Below are 24,396 nucleotides of genomic sequence, written 5' to 3' on the forward strand. Positions count from 1 at the left end.
ACGTCCCCTGAGCACCTGTCAGAAACGCGGAATCTCGGGCCTGCCTCCCACCGCTGGACCAGCATCTGCACCCTCACAACACCCCTGCAGATTCCAGTGCGCACGGTTCGGGAAGCCGCAGTCTGCAAGACTTCCGGCAGTGACTCTCCAGGGGCAGGGGTGAGGAGAACAATGTTGTCCCTTAAGGCACATCTGACTATCTGGAGACAGTTTTTGGGAGGTGCTACAGCCATTGTGGATAGATTGCTGCCAAACAATTTATAATACACAGGACAGTCTCCCATAACAAAGAATTATCCAGCCCCAAAGTCAGGGGTTGAGAGATCCTGACTCAGAGAAAGTTTTGCCAAATTCCATATAGACACTGTTGATCATAAAATAGAAAGAAATAAAATCGTATCAAAAGTTCATGCTGTGGGTTCCAGTTTGAGACAGTGATATACCGGTGTCTGGGCAGCTCAAGATAATGATGGAGGAAGACCCAGAACTCACCTCCTCCCGCACAGACACTGAGTCTACAACTACATATGGGACAATTTCCTCCTAAAGAAGCCTAAAGGCTGGCTGAGGTATGACTACACATCAGGCAAATGAGAAGAACACCACACCACATCAAAGCAGGTAGGACGGGCCAGAAACCCCAGCCCCGCAGAGTGACCCAGAACCGGGAGAAAACAAAACCCAGGGCTGCCCCCCAAAGAGCAAAGGTTCAAACCCCACATCAAGCACCTTAACATTTAGAACCTGCAGCTGAGAAATGAGCCCCTAAAACATCTAACTTTGAAAACCAAGAGGGCTCCCGTCCTGAGACCCAAGAGATTGTAACAATCTGGAAGATGACTCTTAACAGGGCTTACACACGCAGACTTACCTAGCCCAGCTCAGAGGTAGTCCATCACCCAGACTTAAAGTGAGGGAGCCTTGCCAGCTGAAAGCGTTGGCCTGAGGGGTAGGCATTTGACGTAACACACCCCGGGCATCTACGGGAACTCTCTCCAGGGAGGGAGACTGCTGGGTGCCATCTTCAAGCTCCCCTGGTGGTGTGGTCCAGAGCACCGGTACTCCCACTGGAACATACATCTGGTCTCCTGACTTTTGTGCCTGCCACCCAGGGGATGCTTCTAGATTGCCCGGCTCTAAAGGCCAGTGGAGCCTGCGTTCCTGCTTCCATGCGACAGTAACAACTGGTGCCACCCAAAAAGGGGCTCACACCGTCTGCCACCCTGACTTTTGCAGCTGCTGACAAGGGACATCTCTTCATCACCTAGCACTGGCAGCCAGGGGAGCTTGTGCTGGCGGGTCGCACAGGACTCTATCCCCCAGAGAAAGAGTTCTCACCCCCACCCCCAGGGCACAGCAAGAGGCACCTGACCCAGGAGCTCAGTCTTTCTGTGGAGGCCTACTAGCCAATCATCATGGGTCTGGCCTCAAGGGCAGATTTCTGATTAAACTCTCATCTAGGGACTGACTGTGAACTTTTCCAGAGACCTAGAGGGGAGGCACTATCTTTGCTCTCTCCCTCTGTCACACTCCAGAGGACCAGGGTCTCCTGAAAGGAGGCTTTACACGTGACTGGTGCCCTGGTTTTTACATCTGGTGCCCCAGTTTTTGCAGCTGTGCCCAGAGGATGCCCCTTGATGACAGGGCTCTGGGGGTGGCTGGGGGTGTGGTGGAGGGTGTTGCATCCCTGGGTCCCAAGGGACTGTGGCAATTGAAGAGACAGTTCTTGGCAGGCTGCCACCCCCAGGGCACTGCCCAGACAGCAGACTGAGACAGACAGACAGACACACACACACCCCCGGCCTAGTCTTTCTGTGAAGGCAGCCTCTCTGCTTCTCCTGGAGCTTTGCCCTAAAGGGCAGGCTTCAGGTTTGGCATACACCGTAGGGGACCATGGATGCTCTCAACGAACACAGGCTGCAGACACCATCTTGGTGCTCTCCCTCTGCCTTGCTCCAACTGTCCAGTATCTCCCAGGAAAGGGCTTATACACTGGTCTGGAGCCCCGGTTTTTGCAACTGACACCCAGGGGATACAGCCAGATCACCTGGCCAGCAGGGCATTCTCTTGTGGTCCCACAGGACTGTATATATTAGCGTGCTTTTATTAAGATTTATTTATTTATTTTAGAGAGAGAACGGGAGCAGAGGAGGGGCAGAGGGAGAGGGAGAGAGAATCTCAAGCAGACTTCCTGCCAAGCGTGGAGCCCGATGCAGGGCCCAATCTCATGACCCCAAGATCATGACCTGAGTTGAAACCAAGAGTCAGATGCTCAATCGGCTGAGCCACCCAGGTGCCCCTAGGTTAGCATGCTTTTAAAAGCTGCCACCTGGCGGCACATGGCTGGCTCAGTCAGTAGAGCATGGGACTCTTGATCTTGGGATCGTGAGTTCCAGCCCCATGCTGAGCATAGAGCCTACTTTGAATGAATGAATGAATGAATGAATGAATGAATGAATGAATGAATGAATAATAAAAGCAGCTACCTGAGGGTCTGGCTACAAACACCCTGAATCCAGGTACTAAGATCCTATCTTAGGTATTCTGACAGGTCTTGGCATATTCTCACCTACCAGAAGCTATTAAAAATATAACAGGCTGCTTGGACGTGCACAGAGGCTTGAGAGACAATAAAGAACTGGGGCAGGCAAAGATACAAATGTAGGGATCCTAAGGGGTACATGCACCCTGATGTTTATAGCAGCAATGTACACAATAGCCAAACTGTGGAAAAAGCCAAGATGTCCATTGACAGACGAATGGATAAAGAAGAGGTGGTATATATATACAATGGAATATTATGCAGCCATCAAAAGGAATGAAATCTTGCTATTTGCAACGACGTGGATGGAACTTGAGGATATTATGCTGAGTGAAATAAGTCAATCAGAGAAAGACATGTATCATATGACCTCACTGATATGAGGAATTCTTAATCTCAGGAAACAAACTGAGGGTTGCTGGAGTGGTTGGGGGGTGGGAGGGATGGGGTGGCTGGGTGATAGACATTGGGGAGGGTATGTGCTATGGTGAGCGCTTCGAATTGTGTAAGACTGTTGAATCACAGACCTGAACCTCTGAAACAAATAATACATTATATGTTAAAAAGAAGAAGAAGAAGAAGAAAAGAAGAAGAAGAAGAAGAAGATAATAGCAGGAGGGGAAGAATGAAGGGGGGAAATGGGAGGGGGAGACGAACCATGAGAGACGAGGACTCTGAAAAACAAACTGAGGGTTCTAGAGGGGAGGGCGGTGGGAGGATGGGTTAGGCTGGTGTTGGGTATTAAAGAGGGCACGTTCTGCATGGAGCACTGGGTGTTATATGCAAACAATGAATCATGGAACACTACATCAAAAACTAATGATGTAATGTATGGTGATTAACACAATAAAAAAAAGGGGAAAAAAAAAAAAAGAACTGGGGCAGGGTTGAATGACAAGTTTTGCCTTCTACACAGGCCACTCCTTAAAGGCCAGGAGAGGTGTTTGTTTCAACTACAGAAACCAACAAAGATTCAAGCTAAATGAAGAAAGAGGGGAATATGTTTCAAAGGAAAGAACAAGATAAAAACCTCAGGAAAAAACCTTTATGAAATGAAGATAAGTAATTTACCTGAAAAAGAATTCAAAGTAATGGTCATAAATATGCTCACCAGACTGGGGAGAAGAATGAATGAACACAGCAAGAACTTCCACAAAGATTTAGAAAATACATGAAGGTACCAAACAGAAGTCACAGAGCGAAGAATACAGTAACTCGACTGAAAGAGACAGGAGTTCAACAGCTGACGAGATGAAGGAGAAGAGCAGATCCATCAACTTGAAGACAAGGCAATGGAACTGACCCAAACAGAGCAGCAAAAAGAAAAAAGAATGTTTAAAAGTGAAGATAAGTTAAGAGACCTATGGGACAACATCAAATGGACTAACACATCACAGGGGTCCCAGAAAGAGCGGAGAAAGAGAGAGAGGTGGAAACCTATTTAAAACATAATGGCAGAGGGGTACCTGGGTGGTGCAGTCAGTTAAACCTCTGGCTCTTGGTTTTGGATCAGGTCATGATCTCTGGGTTGTGGGATTGAGCTCTGCCTTGTGCTCTGTGCTCAGCATGGAGTCTGCTTAAGACTCTCTCTGTCCTTCCACCCCTCTCTAAAATAAGTAAATAAATCTTTAAAAATAAACAAATAGGGGTGCCTGGGTGGCTCAGTCAGTTAAGCTCAGGTCATGGTCTCGGGATCCTGGGATCTCGCTCTCAAATAAATAAATAATAAAATCCTTAAACAAACAAACCAACAAACAAATAAATGTGGTGGAAAACGTCCCTAACCTGGGGAAGGAAACAGACATCCTGATTCAGAAAGCCCAGAGAGTCCCAAACAGGACCCAAAGAGATCCACACCAAGATACATTATAATTAAAATGTCAGTAGTTAAAAATAAGGAGAAAATATTAAAAGCAGCAAGAGAAAACAACTTATATACAAGTGAACCCCCATAGGCTATCAGCAGATTTTTCAGCAGAAACTTTGGCAGGCCAAAGAGAGTGGCATGAGATATTCAAAGTGCAGAAAGGGAACATTTTCCAACCACGAATACTCCATCCAGGAGAGTTATCATTCGAAACTGAAGGAGAGAAAAATGGTTTTTCTGACAAGCAAAAGCTAAAAGAGTTCATGACCACAATACTGGCCTTATAAGAAATGCTAAAGGGACTTCTTTAAGCTGAAAAGAAACAGCACTAATTAATAACGGAAAATATATGAAAGAATAAATCTCATTGGAAAGGTAAATATATAGTAAAAGTAGTCGATCACTTACAAAGCTAGTATGAAAGCTAAGAGACAAAAGTAGTAAAAATAACTGTTTACAATAATTAGTTAAGAGATACTGAAGATTAAAAAAATGCAAAATATGACATCAAAGCATAAAATGGGTCAAAGAGTAAAAATGTTGAGTTTTTGAATGGGATCAAACTTAAGTTGTTATCAATTTAAAATAGATTGTTAAAGACATAAGTTGTTACATGTAAGCCTCATGGTAGTCACAAAGCAAAAACAGATTATAAATACAAAAAAGATAAAGAGAAAGGAATATAAATATACCACTTAAAGAAAATCATCAAACCACAAAGGAAGAGAACAAGAAAAGACAGAAACTACAAAAACAATCAGTAAGCAATTAACAAAATGGCAATTAGTACATACCTATCAATAACTACTTTAAATGTAAATGGATTAAATTCTCTAATCAAAAGACAGAGTGGCTGAATGGATTTAAAAACAAAAGACCCATCTATGTGCTGTCTGCAAGAGACTCACTTTAGATGTAAGGACACACACAGACTGAGAGTGAGGGATGGAAAAGATGCCATGAAAACAGAAACCAAAAACACTTGCAGCAGTTATACTTCTATCAGCCTTTAAACAAAGACTAATAAAAGACAAATATGGGGGTGCTTGGCTGGCTCAGGCGGGGGGGCCCGTGACTCTTGATCTTGGGGTTGGGAGTTCGAGCCCCATGTAGGACATAGAATGTACTTTAAATAAATAAGTAAACAAAATTTTTTAAAAAGACAAATACAGTTGTTAGATAATGATAAAGAGGACAATCTCCCCAAAAAGGATGTAATATTTGTTAATATTTATTCACCCAACTTGGGAGGACCTAAATATATAAAGCAAATATTAACAGATCTAAAAGGAGAAATAGATAACAATACAATGATAGTAAGGGATTTGAATACCTCACTTACATAAATGGATAGATCATCTAGACAGAAAAACAGGGAAATGTCAGCATTAAAGGACACATTAGACCAGACGGACCTAGATATGTACAGAACATTCTGCCCAAAGCAATTGAATATATATTCTTCCAGGATAGATCATATGGTAGGCCACAAATCAAGTCTTAATAAATTTAAGAGGATTAAAATCATGTCAAGAATATTTTCTGACCACAACAGCGTGAAACTAGAAATTAATTACATGAGTAAAACTGGAAAATTCACAAATATGTGGAGATTAAACAGCATGCTATCAAACAGCTAATGGGTTGAAGAAGCAATCAAAAGAGAAATCAAAAAATGCTGAGACAAATGAAAATGGAAATATAAATACTAAAATTTATGGGACGCAGCAAAAACAGTTTTAAGAGGGAAGTTCATAGCTATAAATGTCTACCTCAAGAAAGAAGAAAAGTCTCAAACAACATTAACTTTATACTTCAAGGAGCCAGAAGATGAACAAAGCCTAAAATTAGAAGGAAGGAAATAATGAAGATCAGAGAAGAAATAAATGAAAAGAGACTAAAAAATAAAATAAAGATCAATGAAACTAAGACTGATTCCCTGAAAGATAAGCAAAACTGACAAACGTTTAGCCAGACTCACCAAGAAAAAAAGAGGACCCAAATAAATAAAATCAGAAATGAAACAGGAAATGTTACAAATGATACCACAGAAATACTCATAAAGGCTCATAAAAGACTACTGCAAACAGTTATATGCCAACAAACTGGGCAACCTGAATAGATAAATTCCTAGGAACATACAACCTATGGAGACTGAATCATGGTGAAACAGAAAATCTGAACAGACTGATAACTAGTAAGAAGATTGAATCAGTAATTTAAAACTTCCCAGAAAAGAAAAATACAGGCCCAGAGGGCTTCACTGGTGAATCCTACCAAACATTCAAAGAATTGTTATCAATCCTTCTCAAACTTTCAAATTCTTCCAAAAAATAGAAGAGAAAGAAACACCTTTTTTTTTTTTTTTTTTTGAGAATGAGAGAGAGAGAGCACATGAGAGGGAGGAGGGTCAGAGGGAGAAGCAGGCTCCCCGCCCAGCAGGGAGCCTGATGCGGGACTTGATCCAGGGACTCCAGGATCATGACCTGAGCCAAAGGCAGTCGCTTAACCAACTGAGCCACCCAGGCGCCCGAGAAAGAAACACTTTTGAACTCATTCTATGAAGCCAACATTAGCCTGAAACCAAAAACCAGACAAGGATGCTACAGAAAAGAGAATTACGGGCCAATATCCCTGATAAACACAGATGCAATAATCCTCAACTATAGATTAGCAAACCAAATCACCAACACACTAAAAGGATGACTCAACATGATCTAGTGGGATTTATTCCAGGGATGCAAGCATAGTTTAAAATCCAACAAACCATGGCAGAGCTCCCAGGTATCAGAGCGAAGAAGCCAGCTGCAAAGACAGAGCCGAGGAGTGGGCGCTCAGCTCAGGGTTCCCATAAACCGTGATCTGCTGCACAGTCGGGCCACTGCTCTTGAAACAGGGGCCCAACAAGCAGCAGATCCGGGGATACTCCCCTGGGAGGAGTGGTGCAGGAGCGCACCCCAGGAATCTGCTGGGTTTGGAGACTCCAAACGGGGTCGTGGGCCGGAGATAGAAACACTCAGTCACAGGGGGTAAGCACCAAGTGCGGCCAGAGACCGGGGAGACGGGAGTGATTGACTGCTTTTCTCTGGGGGCGCACTGAGGAGTGGGGCCCCTGAGTTCTCAGCTCCTCCGGGCCAGAGATTGGGAGGCCACCATTTTCGCTCTCATCCTCCGAAGCTGTACAGAAAGCTTGCAGGGAAAAAAAGCTCCCGAGAGCAAACCTGAGCAGATTACTTAGCCCAGACCGGCAAGGGCCGGGCAATTCCACCTCCCGCAAAGACATTTGGGAACCACGGCAACAGGTCCCTCCCCCAGAAGATCAGCGAAACCGCCAGCCAAGACCAAGTTTACCGATCAATGAGAACGGCAGAACTCCAGCGCTAGGGGAATAATGCACATAGAATCCATGGCTTTTTCCCCATGATTCTTTAGTCTTTCAAAGTTAATTTTTTTTAATTATCTTTTAATTTTCTTTTTCTATTTTTTAAAAATTTTTCTTCCTTTTTTAACCAACATCTTACTAATTCCTTTTTTAAAATCTTTTTTAATTTTTGTTTTTACAGTCATATTCTAGCCCTTCATTGTATTAACCTTATTTTTGGTATATATATGTTTTTCTTTCTTTAAAATTTTGGCATACAGTTTCTTCTAACAGACCAAAATATACCCTAAATCTAGTATATGGCTTTGTTCTAGTCTCCTGCCCCATCACATTCTCTCCCTTTTATAAAAAAAATTTTTTTTCTTTCTTTTTTGAACCTTCTTATCAATTCCTTTTTAAAATTCTTTTTTAATTTCATCTTTACAGTCATATTCTATCCCTTTATCGTATTTGCCCTCATTTTTGTATATATATGTTTTTCTTTCTTGAAAGTTTTGGGATGCAGTTTCTAGTGTGTGGCTCTGTTCTATTCACCAGCCTGATCATATTCTTCTTCTTTTTTTTTTTTCCCCTTTCTTTCCCCCCCAGTTTCGGGTCTCTTCTGATTTGTTTAGTGTATATTTTTCTGGGGTTTTTGTTACCCTTTTAGCATTTTGTTCTCTCATTCATCTATTCTCCTCTGGACAAAATGACAAGATGGAAAAACTCACCTCAAAAAAAAGAACAAGAGGCAGTACTGACTGCCAGGGACCTAATCAAAATGGACATTAGTAAGATGTTGGAACTAGAGTTCATAATGACGATTATAAAGATACTAGCTGGGCTTGAAAAAAAAGCATAGAAGATACTAGAGAACCCCTTTCTGGAGAAATAAAAGAACTAAAATCTAACCAAGTCAAAATAAAAAAGGCTATTAATGAAGTGCAATAAAAAAATGGAGGCTCTAACTGCTAGAATAAATGAGGCAGAAAAAAGAATTAGTGATATAGAAGAGCAAATGATGGAGAATAAAGAAGGTGAGAAAAAGAGACAAACTACTGGATCACGAGGGGAGAATTCGAGAGATAAGTGATAACATAACACAAAACAATATTAGAATAATTGGGATCCCAGAAGAAGAAGAAAGAGAGAGGGGGGCAGAAGGTATATTGGAGCAAATTATAGCAGAAAACTTCCCTAATTTGGGGAAGGAAACAGGCATCAAAATCCAGGAGGCACAGAGCACCCCCCTCAAAATCAATAAAAATAGGTCAACACCCCAACATCTAATGGTCAAACTTACAAGTCTCAGACACAAAGAGAAACTCCTGAAAGCAGCTCAGGACAAGAGGTCTCTAACCTACAATGGTAGAAACATTAGATTGGCAACAGACCTACCAACAGAGACCTGGCAGGCCAGAAAGGACTGGCATGATATATTCAGAGCACTAAATGAGAAAAATATGCAGCCAAGAATACTGTATCCAGCTAGGTTGTCATTGAAACTAGAAGGAGAGATAAAAAGCTTCCAGGACAAACAAAAACTAAAAGAATTTACGAACACCAAACTAGCCCTACAAGAAATATTGGAAGAGATCCTCTAAGCAAAGAGAGAGCCTAAAAGCAACATAGACCAGAAAGGAACACAGACAATATATGGTCGGTAACAGTCACCTTACAGGCAATACCATGGCACTAAATTCATATCTTTCAATAGTTACCCTGAATGTAAATGGGCTCAATGCCCCAATCAAAAGACACAGGCTATCAGACTGGATAAAAAAAAACAAGACCCATAGATAATGCTATCTGCAAGAGACTCATTTTAGACCCAAAGACAACTCCAGATTGAAAATGAAGGGGTGGAAAACCATTTACCATGCTAATGGACATCAAAAGAAAGCTGGGGTGGCAATTCTTATATCAGACAAATTAGATTTTAAACCAAAGACTGTAATAAGAGATGAGGAAGGACACTCTATCTATCATACTTAAAGGACCTATCCAACAAGAAGATCTAACAATTGTAAATATCTATGCCCCTAACATGGGAGCAGCCAATTATATAAGCCAATTAATAACAAAATCAAAGAAACACATTGACAATAATACAATAATAGTAGGGAACTTTAACACCCCCCTCACTGAAATGGATAGATCATCTAAGCAAAAGATCAACAAGGAAATAAAGGATTTAAATGACACACTGGACCAGATGGACTTTACAGATATATTCAGAACATTCCATCCCAAAGCAACGGAATACACATTCTTCTCTAGTGCCCATGGAACATTCTCCAGAATAGATCACATCCTAGGTCATAAATCAGGTCTCAACCGGTACCAGAAGATTGGGATCATTCCCTGCATATTTTCGGACCACAATGCTTTGAAACTAGAACTCAATCACAAGAGGAAAGTCGGAAAGAACTCAAATACATGGAGGCTAAAGAGCATCCTACTAAAGAATGAATGGGTCAACCAGGAAATTAAAGAAGAATTAAAAAAATACATGGAAACCAATGAAAATGAAAACACAACTATTCAAAATCTCTGGGATGCAGCAAAGGCAGTCCTAAGAGGAAAGTATATAGCAATACAGGCCTTTCTCAAGAAACAAGAAAGGTCTCAAATGCACAACCTAACCCTACACCTAAAGGAGCTGGAGAAAGAACGGCAAATAAAGCCTAAACCCAGCAGGAGAAGAGAAATAATAAAGATCAGAGCAGAAATCGATGAAATAGAAACCAAAAGAACAGTAGAACAGATCAATGAAAGTAGGAGCTGGTTCTCTGAAAGAATTAATAAGATTGATAAACCCCTGGCCAGACTTATCAAAAAGAAAAAGAGAAAGGACCCAAATAAAATCCACAAACCAGTCAATGTGATACACCACATTAACAAAATGAAGGATAGAAATCATATGATCCTTCCCCTCTCCTTTTGCCTCTCCCCTGCCCCAGCCCGTGCTCTCTTTCTCAAATAAATAAATAAAATCTTAAAAAAAATCTTATGATCATCTCAATAGATGCAGAAAAGCACTTGGCAAACTTCAATATCCATTCATGATAAGGACTTACAACAAAGTGGACACTGAGGAAATCTACCTCCAGATCACAAAGGCCATATATGAAAAGCCCACAGCTAACACCATACTCAACTTGTTCCTAACATTAGGAACAAGACAAGGATGGCCACTCTCAACACTTTTATTCAACATAGTACTGGAAGTCTTAGCCAGAAAAATGAAGCAAGAATAAGAAATAAAGGGTATCCACATTGGTAGAGAAGAAGGAAGATTGTAACTACTTCCAGATGACATGATGTTATATATAGAAAATCCTAAAGACTCCACCAAAAAGCTGTTAGAACAAACAAATTTAGTAAAGCTGCAGGATACAAAATCAACACACAAAAAAATCTGCTTCATTTCTATATACTAATAGCAAACTATCAGAAAGAGCAATTAAAAAAAAAAGTCCCATTTACAATTGCATCAAAAGAAAAGAAATACCTAGGAATGTATTTAACCAAGGAGATGAAACACCCATATATTGAAAACTACAAGACATTAAAGAAATTGAAGACAACAGAAATAAATGAAAAGATATTCCATGCTCATGGATTGAAAGAATATTGTTAAAATGTCCATACTACCCCAAATAATCTGCAGATTCAACACAACCTCTTAAAATTCCAATGGCATTTTTCAAAGAAATAGAACAAATAATCCTAAAATTTGTACAGAACCATAAAAACCCAGAATAGCCAACGCAACCTTGATAAAGAACAAAGCTGGAGGCATCATGCTCCCTGGTTTCAAACTATATTACAAATCTGTAGTAATTAAAACAGTATGATATCAGCGTGAAACCAGACACATGGATCAATGAAACAGAATAAAGAGCTCAGAAATAAACCCATGCCTCTATGGTCAATTAACTTAGGACAAAGGAGCCAAGAATATACAAGGAGGAAAGGACAGTCTCTTCAATAAATGGTGTTGGGAGAACTGGACAGCCACATGCAAAAGAATGAAACTGGACCACTTTCTTACACCACGCACAAAAATTAACTCAAAATGGTTTAAAGACTTGAACGTAAAATCTGAAACCATGAAACTCCTGGAAGAAAACTTCGGTGGTAAGCTCCTTGACACAGGTCTTGGCGATAATTTTCCGAATCTGACACCAAAGCAAAAGCAACAAAAGCAAAAATAAATAAGTTGGACTACATTATCCTAGAAAGCTTGCACACAGCAGAGGCAACCACACATGCACAGAGAAAAATCTGGATGGACTAACATCACATTGTTAGCAGCAACTTGCTGGCACTTACAGATAATGGCATATGAGTGTGTACTTCCCAATTTCTTTTCTTTCTTTCTTTCTTTCTTTCTTTTTTTTTTTTTTTGCATTAAACCTGTAAACTCCTGCTAGGGAAAAAAAAAAAGTTCTTTTCAAAGGGGAAGAAAAAAAGGTAATGGTATGGACGTGGCAATGGAGAGCCCGCGTGGCCATATTCCAGGCTCTGCCAATGGACAAGTAAGCAGCACTGGACAGGACCACAGAGGAACCCGTTTCCTTGAGCGAGAACCAGGCCTCTAAGGCCCAGAGGTGGAGGGAATGTTTTGTAGAGAATTGACAACACTTTCCTCAGTGAGTCTGTTATTCCTGGCATGTTTCTATTAAAGCCCCTAACACACTTTGGTGCAAGTATTTGTTTGTGTGACTGTCAAAACATTAGATTACATGCTTCAAAAAAAGAGTTCATGCTATCCTTTTTGTCAGAATTCAAATATTCATATTTAATTGCTCTTTTTACTGGTTAAAGGCTTTATTTTATAATTCCACTTAAGAAGAAAAAGCTTAAGTTTTCTGAATTAAATACAGTTAGGAGAAACAATATCATGCTTTCTCAAAATGGAAACAGACCATTTAAATTAAAATTTTAGTTAAAGAGCAGAAAAGGATCACTAAAATAATCTCTTCTATCCTACTGTCATTTTAAAACTATACCTATGCTGTTCTGGAGAGCAGACTTGTAAACAAACAAGTTATAAACTTTTTTCAACAACTAGTCCAATATTTGCCAACTCACATTGTCAAGACATACTTATTTAATATTAACTTAAAATTACATCTGAAAAAAATAATTCCAATTCTTAAGGGAGAAGAATAATACTATTAAAAGAAAAATGTTCTGTACTGAAATTACTGTGCTAAAAACTCATATCCTAATTATAAGAAATTACTTGCTAGATCTAATTTGTAGATTATAGGTTGAAAAAAAAAAAAACCCTATTCTGACAAATGACTGAAAACCTTTCAAAGTTCCATTGCTAGGCTACATTAGTAAGTCAGGTGCATCAGGAAATATACAGACAGAACCCTACCTGCTCACAATCTAGCTCATAGACCATGTTTAATGTTTAATTTCAAATAATGTGAAAGGTTTGCCTGAGGACCTGAGGCACCTAGAGACTCTTTGGGATGTCATCACAAAGGAGAGATGACAGCCACTATGTGTGTATTCCTATTAGCCTCTGAAAATAACTAAAGGTGACAAGAAAAAAAAATCTTTCATAGCTCTCATTTTCCATGAAATAATTATTTTAGTTCCCTTTTTTTTTTTTTTAAGATTTTATTTATTTATTTGACAGAGAGAGAGAACACAAGTAGGCAGAGCGGCAGGCAGAGAGAGAGGGAGAAGCAGGCTCTCCTCTGAGCAGGGAGCCTAATGCGGGGCTCGATCCCAGGACCCTGGGATCATGACCTGAGCCGAAGGCAGACGCCTAACCGACTGAGCCACCCAGGTGCCCCTATTTTAGTTCCCTTTTAATGACAGAACTTATTACCATATATACTAAAAATAAAGTTTCAGTTGCTTAAAATGTCACACAGCGAAGAAATATAACTGACTAATCACTGCCCCAATCATGGTCAGGTCAGTTTAAAAGGCTGGTATTATCTTAATGTACTAATTATTCTTTTTTAAGTTCTTAATTTATTTTTCGTAATCTCTACACCCCAACTGTGGGGTCGAACTCATGACCCTGAGATCAAGAATCACACGCTCTTCCGGCTGAGCCAGCCAGGTGCCCCACTATTCTTTAATACAGACAAAACTGCCTCTTGAACCACTTTTCAGATTCTGCAATTTTCCATCACCCATATAAGTGTGGGTGCTGGCAGACTAGACTTTTTTTCCCCCTGAGGATTGGCTCACAGAAAACCGTAAGAAATAGTAATTATTAAAATTCTAAGATAGGGGGTGCCTGGGTGGCTCAGTTGGTTAAGAGACTGCCTTTGGCTCAGGTCATGATCCTGGAGTCCCGGGATCGAGTCCCACATCGGGCTCCCTGCTAAGCAGGGGGGTCTGCTTCTCCCTCTGACCCTCTTCCCTCTTGTGCTGTCTCTCATTCTCTCTCTCAAATAAATAAAATCTTTAAAAAAAAAATTCTAAGATAGGAGTGCCTGGGTGGCTCAATTGGTTAAGCGACTGCCTTCGGCTCAGGTCATGATCCTGGAGTCGTGGGATCGAATCCCGCATCCGGCTCCCTGCTGAGTGGGGAGTCTGCTTCTCCCTCTGACCCTCCCCCATCTCGTGCTCTCTCTCTCTCTCTCTCTCATTCTCTCTCTTTCAAATAAATAAATAAATAAATCTTAAAAAAATTATAAGATAAATATTGGGGCGACTGGATGGCTCAGTCAGGGAAGGAGAATCCTGAGATCAGGTCCCAAATCAGGCTCCCTGCTCAGCGGGCCGTCTGCTTCTCTCTCTCCCTCTGCCACTCCTCCTGCTCGGGCTCTCTCTCTCCAATAAATAAATAAGATCTTTTTTTTTTTTTAAGATTTTATTTATTTATTTGACAGAGAGATTCATAGCGAGAGCAGGAACACAAGCAGGGGAAGTGGGAGAGGGAGAAGCAGGCTTCCTGTGGAGCAGGGAGCCCGATGCGCGGCTCGATTCGGGGCTCGATGCGGGACTCGATCCCAGGACTCTGGGATCATGACCTGAGCCGAAGGCAGATGCTTAACGACTGAGCCACCCAGGAGCCCTAAATAAGATCTTTTTTAAAAAAATAAAATTCTAAGATAAACACAAAACCAACAAAATGTAAATATAAAAGCAATTATGGCTGAAGGGACCTAAACATCTACTACCACCCTCTCATTTTGAAGGGAGAAATAAAGCAAGGTCAAGCTATATGCCCAAGGAAACAGCAAGTTAGTGGCAGGTCTCCAAATAGTACTGTAAGCCACCCTACATTCAAAGGCAGTTATACACAAATGCCATCAACATTTAGGAGCAAGTGTGCAATTCCATCATCCATTTAGTATCACTTTGTTCTTCAAATGATCACTTACTAAGAGCACACAGAATCTTGGGAATTTCAGAGCTGGAGTGGGGAGCCATTAATGACTCCTCACTTTCCAGATGAGTAAACTAATGTCCAGAGAGACATTACCACTCCGTTCATTCCTCTACAAACATTTACTGGACCCCCACAATAAGCCAGGTCTTAGAGATGCAGAGATACACAGGATAAGATCCCAGTTCTTACTCTTCACTACAGAGAACACACTGATGGTCACCAGAGGGTAGGTGGGGGTGGCAATGGGGGGGGGAACAGGGGATGGGGATGAAGAGCACACTTACCGTGGTGAGCACAGAGTCATGTACAGAATTCCTAAATCACAATATTGTACACCTGAAACTAACAGAATATGGGAACTATACTGAAATTAAAACTGAAAAAAAAATTCCAGTTAAGGAGCTCACGTGGGACAAAGAGAAAGCATAACTGTAATAGAACATGGTGCTATTGGGGCGCCTGGGTGGTTCAGTTGGTTAAGCGACTGCCTTCGGCTCAGGTCATGATCCTGGAGTCCCGGGATCGAGTCCCGCATCGGGCTCCCTGCTCAGCAGGGGGGTCTGCTTCTCCCTCTGCCCTCTTCCCTCTCGTGCTCTCTGTCTCTCAGTCTCTCTCTCTCAAATAAATAAATAAAATCTTAAAAAAAAAAAAAAGAACATGGTGCTATTTTAAGGGAGGGCTTGGCTAGTAGACTGGGCCAGAAAGGAGGAATGAATCAGCCCTGATTGTCTGAATAGGACACTGGACACCGAGCAGGAACACAAAGCTACTGACATCATTTAATGCTTGACGATAATGTCTTATAGGAAAACAGATGAAAAAAGTTCCACTTTCACCAAAAGGTGCAGGAAACTAGCGCTTGCTGGACTGTCAGGCACAGCACCTGGCATTTCACGCATATTGCTTAATTCTGAAGATGACTCAGAAGTAATTGATATTATCCCCGCTATCTCAAAGGGAGCCAACCAAAACAAACTTGTTCGCGTGAGTATGATACGCCAGAGCCATAATCTGAACCCAGGCTTGTCTGACTCCAAACAGCACATCCCTTTCTTTCTGTTACAACACTCTCAGCACAGGATGTTAAGTGTTTAAATCACCTCCACATTCTCTTCAGTCTCCGTAAGCACTACATCCTGCAATAAATAATCCTAGTCTTCAAGATTATTAATTCCCAGAATCAGAAATCATTGTTTAAAAAGCTGAAGGAAAGACAAGGAAAGATTCTTCCTATACCTGAATAACGTGTCCTCCTCTCTTTAAGAAACTTACTCATAAAAATGGAAATACTGATGTGAATTTCGGCTTTCAGCTCTTCCCTTTTCTATGCTTAGATCACATCATAGGTGTTCCATAAATGGTATTTTTCTTCAAGATATCGAGAGGACGAACTCTGAAATCTTCTAAACACTTGGAATTTGAAGAAGTACATCTCCTTGTTTCTATTCCTGTCCAGAACATCTTATCACCCCGAAGGCTGAAAAAAGCCCCGCTCTCAGGAGCCAGGGAAGCACTGAGGATGCAAACGAGGCTCCCAGCAGCCGGGGAGTCAGCTGCCTGGCAATCTGCAAACACCTGCCGGCGCAGACTTGCAAACGCTGCCAGGACGAGGGGCGGGTGGCGGAGGAAGACAGGGGCCAGGGGCCAGGGGCAGAAGGTCAGGTCTGGATGCCTCGCATTAACCCTAAGGAAGCCCCACACTTGCCTGTGGATAAAGGAACAACGTGGGAAGCCCAGCCGAAGGCACGAAAGGAGAGCCCTGCTAGGTGACAACGGCCTCTGTTACCGAGAAAGTTGTATCGGCGAGTACGCTGTGTCACCCAGCAGGGATGCGGGTCATGGGACAAACCCCAAGTGGCCTCTCGGAATTTGAACGAACACATCTGGGCATTCAAACTGACACCTCGCCCAAGCCCCCAGGAGACAAAATTAGTAATAGCTAACCTCTGCACCAAGGTTTTCCGCGCAAGCCGTAGCTGGGGCACCCGCGCGAAGCTGCCCCGCGACCCCGGCTGCCCGGTGCCTCCAGGACCCCGGAGCCCTGCCGCCCCGCAATCCCCGTCCCGCGCCGTGAGCCCCACCCCCCGATCGCCCCGTGCCCCTTGCCTTCCCGCGACCCCTGCCCCGCTCCCCGCGCCCCTTGACCCTTCTGCGCCCCCCGGCCCCCCGTAATCCCCGGACCCCCGCCGCCCCGTGCCCCTCGGCCGCCCGGCGATCCCCACCCCGCGCCCTGCGCCCCCTTACCGGTCTGCGCCCCACCTCCCGGCCTCCCTGCGCCCCCTGGACCCATGCTTCCCCGTGTCCCCTGACCGATCTGCGCACCCCCCGGCCGCCCCGCGATCCCCGCCCCGCGCCCCCTGACCCTTCTGCGCCCCCCGGCCCCCCCGTAATCCCCGGCCCCCCGCCGCCCCGTGCCCCTAGGCCGCCCCGCGATCCCTGCCCGGAGTCCTGCGCCCCCCGGACTCCGGCCGCCCCGTGCCCCCCGCCCCGCGTCCTGCGACCCCGGACTCCGGCCGCCCCGCGACCCCCGCCCCGCGTCCTGCGACCCCCGGACTCCGGCCGCCCCGCGACCCCCGCCCCGCGTCCTGCGACCCCGGACTCCGGCCGCCCCGCGACCCCTGCCCGGTGCTCTGAGGGCGAACGCAGGGGCTGCCCTCCGGCCGCCCAGCCTCACCTCCAGGCGCGCCGGCCCCCGCGCCGGCCGGGCCCCAGCGCCCCGCGACCAGCTGAAAGAGGAGGAGGAGGCGGAGGACCACGGGCCGGGACCCCCACGCAGACATCGCCCGGCCCCGCGCGGGAACGCAGGCGGCCGCCTCGCGACGGCCGCGCGGGAAGGGAACTCGGGCTCCAGAGGGATGACACCGGGAGGCGGGTCGGAGCCAAGGGGGAACGGCGCTGCTGCGGAGTGGCTGCTCGGATCGCGCTCCTCAGTCCCGGGCCGGCGCGGCCCCCTCCGCCTGCAGGATTCCCGCGGACTCGTGGTGCCTGAGGCGGCTCGCGCGCCTGGCCCCGCCCCGCCCGCCATTGGCCCCGCCCACCTGCCCGTTGCCCCGCCTCCGTTTTCCCCGGCCCGCCTTTGGCCCCGCCTTTGCCCCCCCCGCCTAGAAGCTAGCTTAGAGCCAGAGCTCCGCCTTTTCCGCGCCTGGCCCCGCCCCGCCCGCCCCGCCCTTGGCCCCGCCCACCTGCCCGTTGCCCCGCCTCCGTTTTCCCCGGCCCGCCTTTGGCCCCCCCCCCCCGCCTAGAAGCTAGCTTAGAGCCAGAGCTCCGCCTTTTCCGCGCATGGCCCCGCCCCCAGACGGCCCCGCCCCCGAGCTGGCCGGGCCCAGGGCCCCAGCTCCCGCGACTGCAGCCGGGCGCTCAATCCCGGGAAGCGGGAGGCCCGGGCTGACGCCCCTGGCCAGTCCCTCTGGCCTCCGGCGACCTGCGCAGGCCCCCAGCTACCTGTGATCGCCATTGCTAATTAACGTCTGCACTGTGGGCGGCACTGGGGGAAGCAGACGGACAGACTGCGCCCAGCGGACAGGAGGAAGTTGCTCCGCGTCCTCACCAGAACTGCCCGCGGAACTGGGGCGCGGAGCTGAAGCGCCCTAGTCCCTGAACCAGGCGGGGGGCCCGGGGGCCCAGTCCGGACCCTCCTTCAGGCGCCCGTGGAAATGACGCGCAGCTGTCTCAGCACAGGCCGTGCACCCCCCGCCCCGTGTGTCCAGCCGTGAGCGTCCGTAAGCAGTGCCACCACCCCCGGGCTGTCCAGCAGTAAGCGTTTGTAAGCAGGGTCCCCCCACCCCATGTGCCCAGCAGTAAGCATCTGTAAGCAGCGGTCCCCCCACCGTGTGTCCATCGTTGAGCGACTGTAAGCAGTGCCCTCCATACCCCCCGTGTGCCCAGCCGTGAGCATCTGTAAGCAATGTCCGCCCCCCCGCGTGCACAATCGTGAGCATCTGTAACCAATGTCCCCCCCCCGCCGTGTGCCCAGCCGTGAGCGTCCATAAGCAGTGCCCCACCCACCCCCGCTGTCCAGCAGTAAGCGTCTGTAAGCAGTGGTCCCCCCCACCGTGTGTCCATCCTTGAGCGACTGTAGCAGTGCCCTCCATACCCCCCGTGTGCCCAGCCGTGAGCATCTGTAAGCAATGTGTCCCCCCCGTGTGCCCAGCCGTGAGCATCTGTAAGCAATGTCTGCCCCCCCGCGTGCACAATCGTGAGCATCTGTAACCAATGTCCCCCCCCCCGCCGTGTGCCCAGCCGTGAGCGTCCATAAGCAGTGCCCCACCCCACCCCCGCTGTCCAGCAGTAAGCGTCTGTAAGCAGTGGTCCCCCCCACCGTGTGTCCATCCTTGAGCGACTGTAGCAGTGCCCTCCATACCCCCCGTGTGCCCAGCCGTGAGCATCTGTAAGCAATGTGTCCCCCCCGTGTGCCCAGCCGTGAGCATCTGTAAGCAATGTCTGCCCCCCCGCGTGCACAATCGTGAGCATCTGTAACCAATGTCCCCCCCCCCGCCGTGTGCCCAGCCGTGAGCGTCCATAAGCAGTGCCCCACCCCACCCCCGCTGTCCAGCAGTAAGCGTCTGTAAGCAGTGGTCCCCCCCACCGTGTGTCCATCCTTGAGCGACTGTAAGCAGTGCCCTCCATACCCCCCGTGTGCCCAGCCGTGAGCATCTGTAAGCAATGTGTCCCCCCCGTGTGCCCAGCCGTGAGCATCTGTAAGCAATGTCCGCCCCCCCGCGTGCACAATCGTGAGCATCTGTAACCAATGTCCCCCCCCGCCGTGTGCCCAGCCGTGAGCGTCCATAAGCAGTGCCCCACCCCACCCCCGCTGTCCAGCAGTAAGCATCTGTAAGCAGTGGTCCCCCCCATGTGTCCATCCCTGAGCGACTGTAGCAGTGCCCTCCATACCCCGTGTGCCCAGCCGTGAGCATCTGTAACCAATGTCCCCCCCCGTGTGCCCAGCTGTGAGCATCTGTAAGCAATGTCTGCCCCCCCGCGTGCACAATCGTGAGCACCTGTAACCAATGTCCCCCCCGTGTGCCCAGCCGTGAGCACCTGTGAGAAACACAGAAACACAGCCACTCCTCCCGCCGGTTTTGGGAGCAGACTGCTAGAGTGCCATCTCCAATCCCTCCTGACCCTACGGTTCGTCCTCTCTGTTCATAATTGATTAGAAAGCTTCATCTGGCTGAAGAGATTCAGGCGAATTAACTTTAAACTTAAGTGGCAGAGCGTTTCGCTGATTCTTCACAGAAAGCCTTATGGAGTTGACGCCTCTAAGGCTCCTTGTGAGCAGGAATTTCACACCAAGCTCCAGACTCAGTTAAGTCTTAAGAAACCTGGTTGTAAAGAATGTAAATGGTAAAATTTAGGTAAGACTTTTCCCCTAGGTCTAAGTACAACGGGGAACATGGAGACAAAATCCAATGATGCTGCTCTGCTTGAGCTGAACTTAGCGGGGCCACAGAAAGGGTCAGGTGAGTCATCAATGACCCTTTGGCCGGAAAGTGCTTGTGGGCCCTTCGCTGCAGACTTCGGTTTGCTCTGCACGGTATATGGGGCATATAGACACTTACTGCAACTCACCCGCGCAGTATCTGAGAAAGTCAAGTGCTATTCCACTTTTACAGCTAGGGGACTTGAAACAGCGGCTGAAAAACGGCTGGAGGGCACAGGACCTTCGGTGGGAAAACCAGGATTCAGCGGTTGTTAGCTCTGCCTGCAAGCATAATTGCAACTCCTGGATCTCCCCAGGGTGTCCTGTCAATAACCACAAGAACAATGGTGATTTACATAGTCTGCGGAAAAGGCGACTCGTTGCTGTGACTGTAAGTGAAAGGCGAAGTGAGAAATTTGTTGGGCACATTAAAATCCAAGCAAATCATTATGGAACATAAAGTGAGCATCTTGGATTGGTTGTTCTGGAAGGATACGCCCGTTACCCTCCGTTGCCTGATGCGGTAGCTGCACCTGACTCTAATAACAGGCATTGTCACAGTGCTAGGAGACACAGCTGACACAGGGCATGAATACTGCACCCTCACCGACCAAGTCCCCTATCGCAGCATCAGACTTCCAACGTTCTGAGCTTTGACCCAAGCGGCTGCCCTACAGGCTGCATCATGCACCTGCATCCCAGACACATCGCCCTCTGATCTGTGTGGGGTTCTCATCCCACGTCCCTGCCTTTGGTCATCCTCCTCCTCCCCTTCTGTGAATGTCCACATCCACCCTTTCTTGAAGACCCCCCCCTCAAATGCTGCTCACACCATGAAGCGCAGCCTGGTCCCCCCCCCACCCCACCCCCAGCCTTAGCCACCTCCCTTTCTCAAGACCCAGAACACTTGTATCTTGCACTTCCTACTTCCATCTTTTTCTCTCTAAATCTTATGTCCCCTACTAGATAATGAGCTCCTAGGCCTAGAATCTAGGTCGATTCATCTTTACAATACCCACCAGCCAGTCAGTGCCTTGCCGTGGAAAGTGGCATTTAATAATTGCCATATTAACCTTGCTGAGGAGTGGGGGGCTGTCATGATCTATGCACTCTTTAAATACACAAGCCCATTCAATCTCAAGCCCATTCGCTCTCGACAGGGGCAGGGTTTGTGTTCCCCTCGAGCTGCCCCGTCCTCCGCTCTCTTCTGCCCAGACTGATGCTGGGAATTCCACCTGCTCAGACTCCACACTCTGATTGTATGCAGTGAGTTGTCTCCCACATACTGGCAATGAGCAGATGCACACGCGGGTGCTGATCTCACCTCGGAGCCCCCAGTGTGTCCCCCTGGGTAAGTGACGACATTGTCACTTGGACCTGGCACTTAGTAAGTCCCAAACCATCGTGTCCTCTGCTCTTCCTATCTCAGTCAGTGGCACCACCATCCAACTACCTCCTCAAGCTAAACACCACATGCCCGGTTCCCCACCCTGCCTCGCTCGCCACATCCAACGCCCCTCCCAGGGTAGTCACCTTGACGACACCTTGAACCTGTACCTACCCCTCCCTCCTACTGCTGTAGGCACGGCCCTGCTCATCTCCAACGTAGGCTGCTGCCCTGCACGCCCCAGCACATTCTGCAGAAGGCAGCCTGAGTGTGCGAACACAGGAGCCAAAGCCCAAGTCCGTGCCAGGGTCCTCAGAGTAGCCCTGCTGCCCTCACGGGCACCACGCCACCCCTCCCGTGACCTGCCTTCCAGCTGTCCCAGCTGCAGTCCTGTCCACGGGCCTTCCCAAAACTGCTCCCCTGCCTGCCCTTTCTCTCCCTACCCCACCTTCCCTTGCTCTGCCTGATTCCCGTCACCTCCTCAGACACAAACCGGCCATATACGTTGGGTCCTCCTCTCCCTCTGCCCGTGACGCTCTGCACTGTCCCCTCCTCTTAGCACATGTCGCGGTTTGTTATTACACACCCTTCCGTATGTGATTCCTCCTGTGGAACACTCGCTCCCGAAGGGCAGAAGCTGTGTCTGCGTTATTCACGGGGGTGCGCCCAGCATATGGAGCACCAGTTGATGCTCAGAATGTTTACTGCATGAATAAATGAATGTTGGGTAGTTTGCCCCAGATCTCAGAGCCAGTGAGGGGAAAATGGTGAGCAGGGACTCAAACCCAGGCGGCCTGGCTTCAGAGACAACCATTCTGAGCAAAAGCTCTCTTTGGGCCCCACCCTTAATCTTTTTTAATTTAAATTCAATTAATTAACGTATAGTGTATTATTGGTTTCAGAGGTAGAGGTCAGTGATTCATCAGTTGCGTGTTACACCCAGTGCTCATCACATCACGTGCCCTCCTTCATGCCCATCCCCCATTACCCCATCCCCCCACCCCCTTCCCCCCCAGCAACCCTCTCTTGTGGTTTGTCTCCCTCTCTGATTTCGTCCTATTTTACTTTTTAAGTGGTGCCTTAAAACCTGGAGGCAGAAGAGGAAGCCCGTAGAGGCTCTGCCACAGGCCCGTTGCGTCGGGCGGTGGCAGGCATCATCCTGGATGGGGCAATTGCTCTCTGATGTGCTCACTTACAGAACCCTTAAGCAAAGGGCAGCTGGTGCTTTGCAGCGAAAAGCGAGCACAGTGGGGGGCGGGGGGGGGCGTCTGGAGTCAGATAACCATGGTCGTCTGGGAGTGGAGTGACCAAATGCGTGGTCTCGCATACCCACCTCGTTCACTTCCTTTCTTATAATGGGGTCAACTGGGCTAAATGCAGAGCCAGGCAGATTCTCGAATCTCCCATTCAGCATTTCCATTGTAGTTTGGTGATAAATTCTGCTGTGAGCCTTTAAGATGAAAGCCAAACTGAAAAGTTAATTAAAGATAAAAATGGATGCTGTCAATTTTACTGCTGAAATTAAATGCGTTTTCACAGATCAAAGCAAAAAAAGCAAGTATTGATAGGGTATTAAAATTCAGTCCTTCAAAAGAAATGATATAAGAAGAAAAGGTCTTTTTCAGGGGCTGTTTCAATGCCTAATCAAAATGTAAAAGGGCAGACATTTTAATGTACAGAGCTTCAAGAAAGAAAATTAATTGGCCATATTTTTATTGGATTGTAATAGTTAAGTAGTAGTGCATAAAAACCACATATCACGAAAATATAAACCATATATATAACTGAGCTCAGTAATAGCGTATCTATATCACAACGTCATAGGCCCAATGACCAAGAGAAAAACACAAGTGAACAAGGAAATGGCAATTCACTACAAAACAGAGTAAATTATAATGTGACAAATATCAGCACTTGTTACAAATAAAGATACAGTTTCCCACCTAAAAGTGCAGTGCAGTTACCCATGCCCCCCGAAATGTCCTGGGACATCACATCATGAAAGAATTTTTCCTTTAAAACAAACAGAAACAATACAAAAGGATAGATCTTAATTAAATCTCAACACACACACACAGGTAGTTATGTGGAGGTCCTAGATATGTTAATTAGCTTGATTGTGGTGATCATGTCACAATGTGCACATTTATTAGACGTATGTGTTGATGCTCTCAATAAAGCTGCTAACGCATAGAAATTTCTACAGTAAAAAAAAAATAGGGATTTCTGTAAATTTCTTCCCCAGATTTGCAATTACTTAATATGCAAAAGCTCAACATTTGCACTAAGTAAACACAACCTATGATGCGTAAATATTTATTGCATTAAGTTACCTGTTGTTCACAGATGGCCCACTAGTATAATTTATAAAAGACATTTATGCCCCTGTTTTAATGTCTGCAAGACACAATTGTAAGTGTTCGATTCTGTGCAAAAGGTAGA

The 24,396-nt window shown here is 46.5% G+C and overlaps 1 protein-coding gene across 12 annotated transcripts in view; it reads right to left on the bottom strand.

Moving 5' to 3' along the window:
• The window catches only part of CHRNA5 (cholinergic receptor nicotinic alpha 5 subunit), a 68,956-nt gene that overhangs the window by 35,731 nt on the left and 8,829 nt on the right, over nucleotides 1-24,396 (bottom strand). For 10 of the 12 annotated variants that reach the window (XM_064569730.1, XM_064569729.1, XM_064569728.1 and 7 more), the window contains exon 1: nucleotides 17,823-18,154. In XM_064569730.1, the coding sequence (XP_064425800.1) occupies nucleotides 17,823-17,928 (106 nt within the window). In that variant the 5' untranslated portion in view covers nucleotides 17,929-18,154. Of the gene's footprint in view, nucleotides 1-17,822; nucleotides 18,155-20,706; nucleotides 20,891-23,287; nucleotides 23,405-24,396 lie in introns of those variants that run through there. The other 2 variants (XM_064569731.1, XM_064569734.1) reach the window with 2 other exon arrangements.

The sequence above is a fragment of the Mirounga angustirostris genome, unplaced genomic scaffold (assembly GCF_029215605.1).
Source record: "Mirounga angustirostris isolate CCGP_5_RB_7025 unplaced genomic scaffold, mMirAng1.0.hap1 SCAF_9, whole genome shotgun sequence".
Taxonomy (NCBI): domain Eukaryota; kingdom Metazoa; phylum Chordata; class Mammalia; order Carnivora; family Phocidae; genus Mirounga; species Mirounga angustirostris.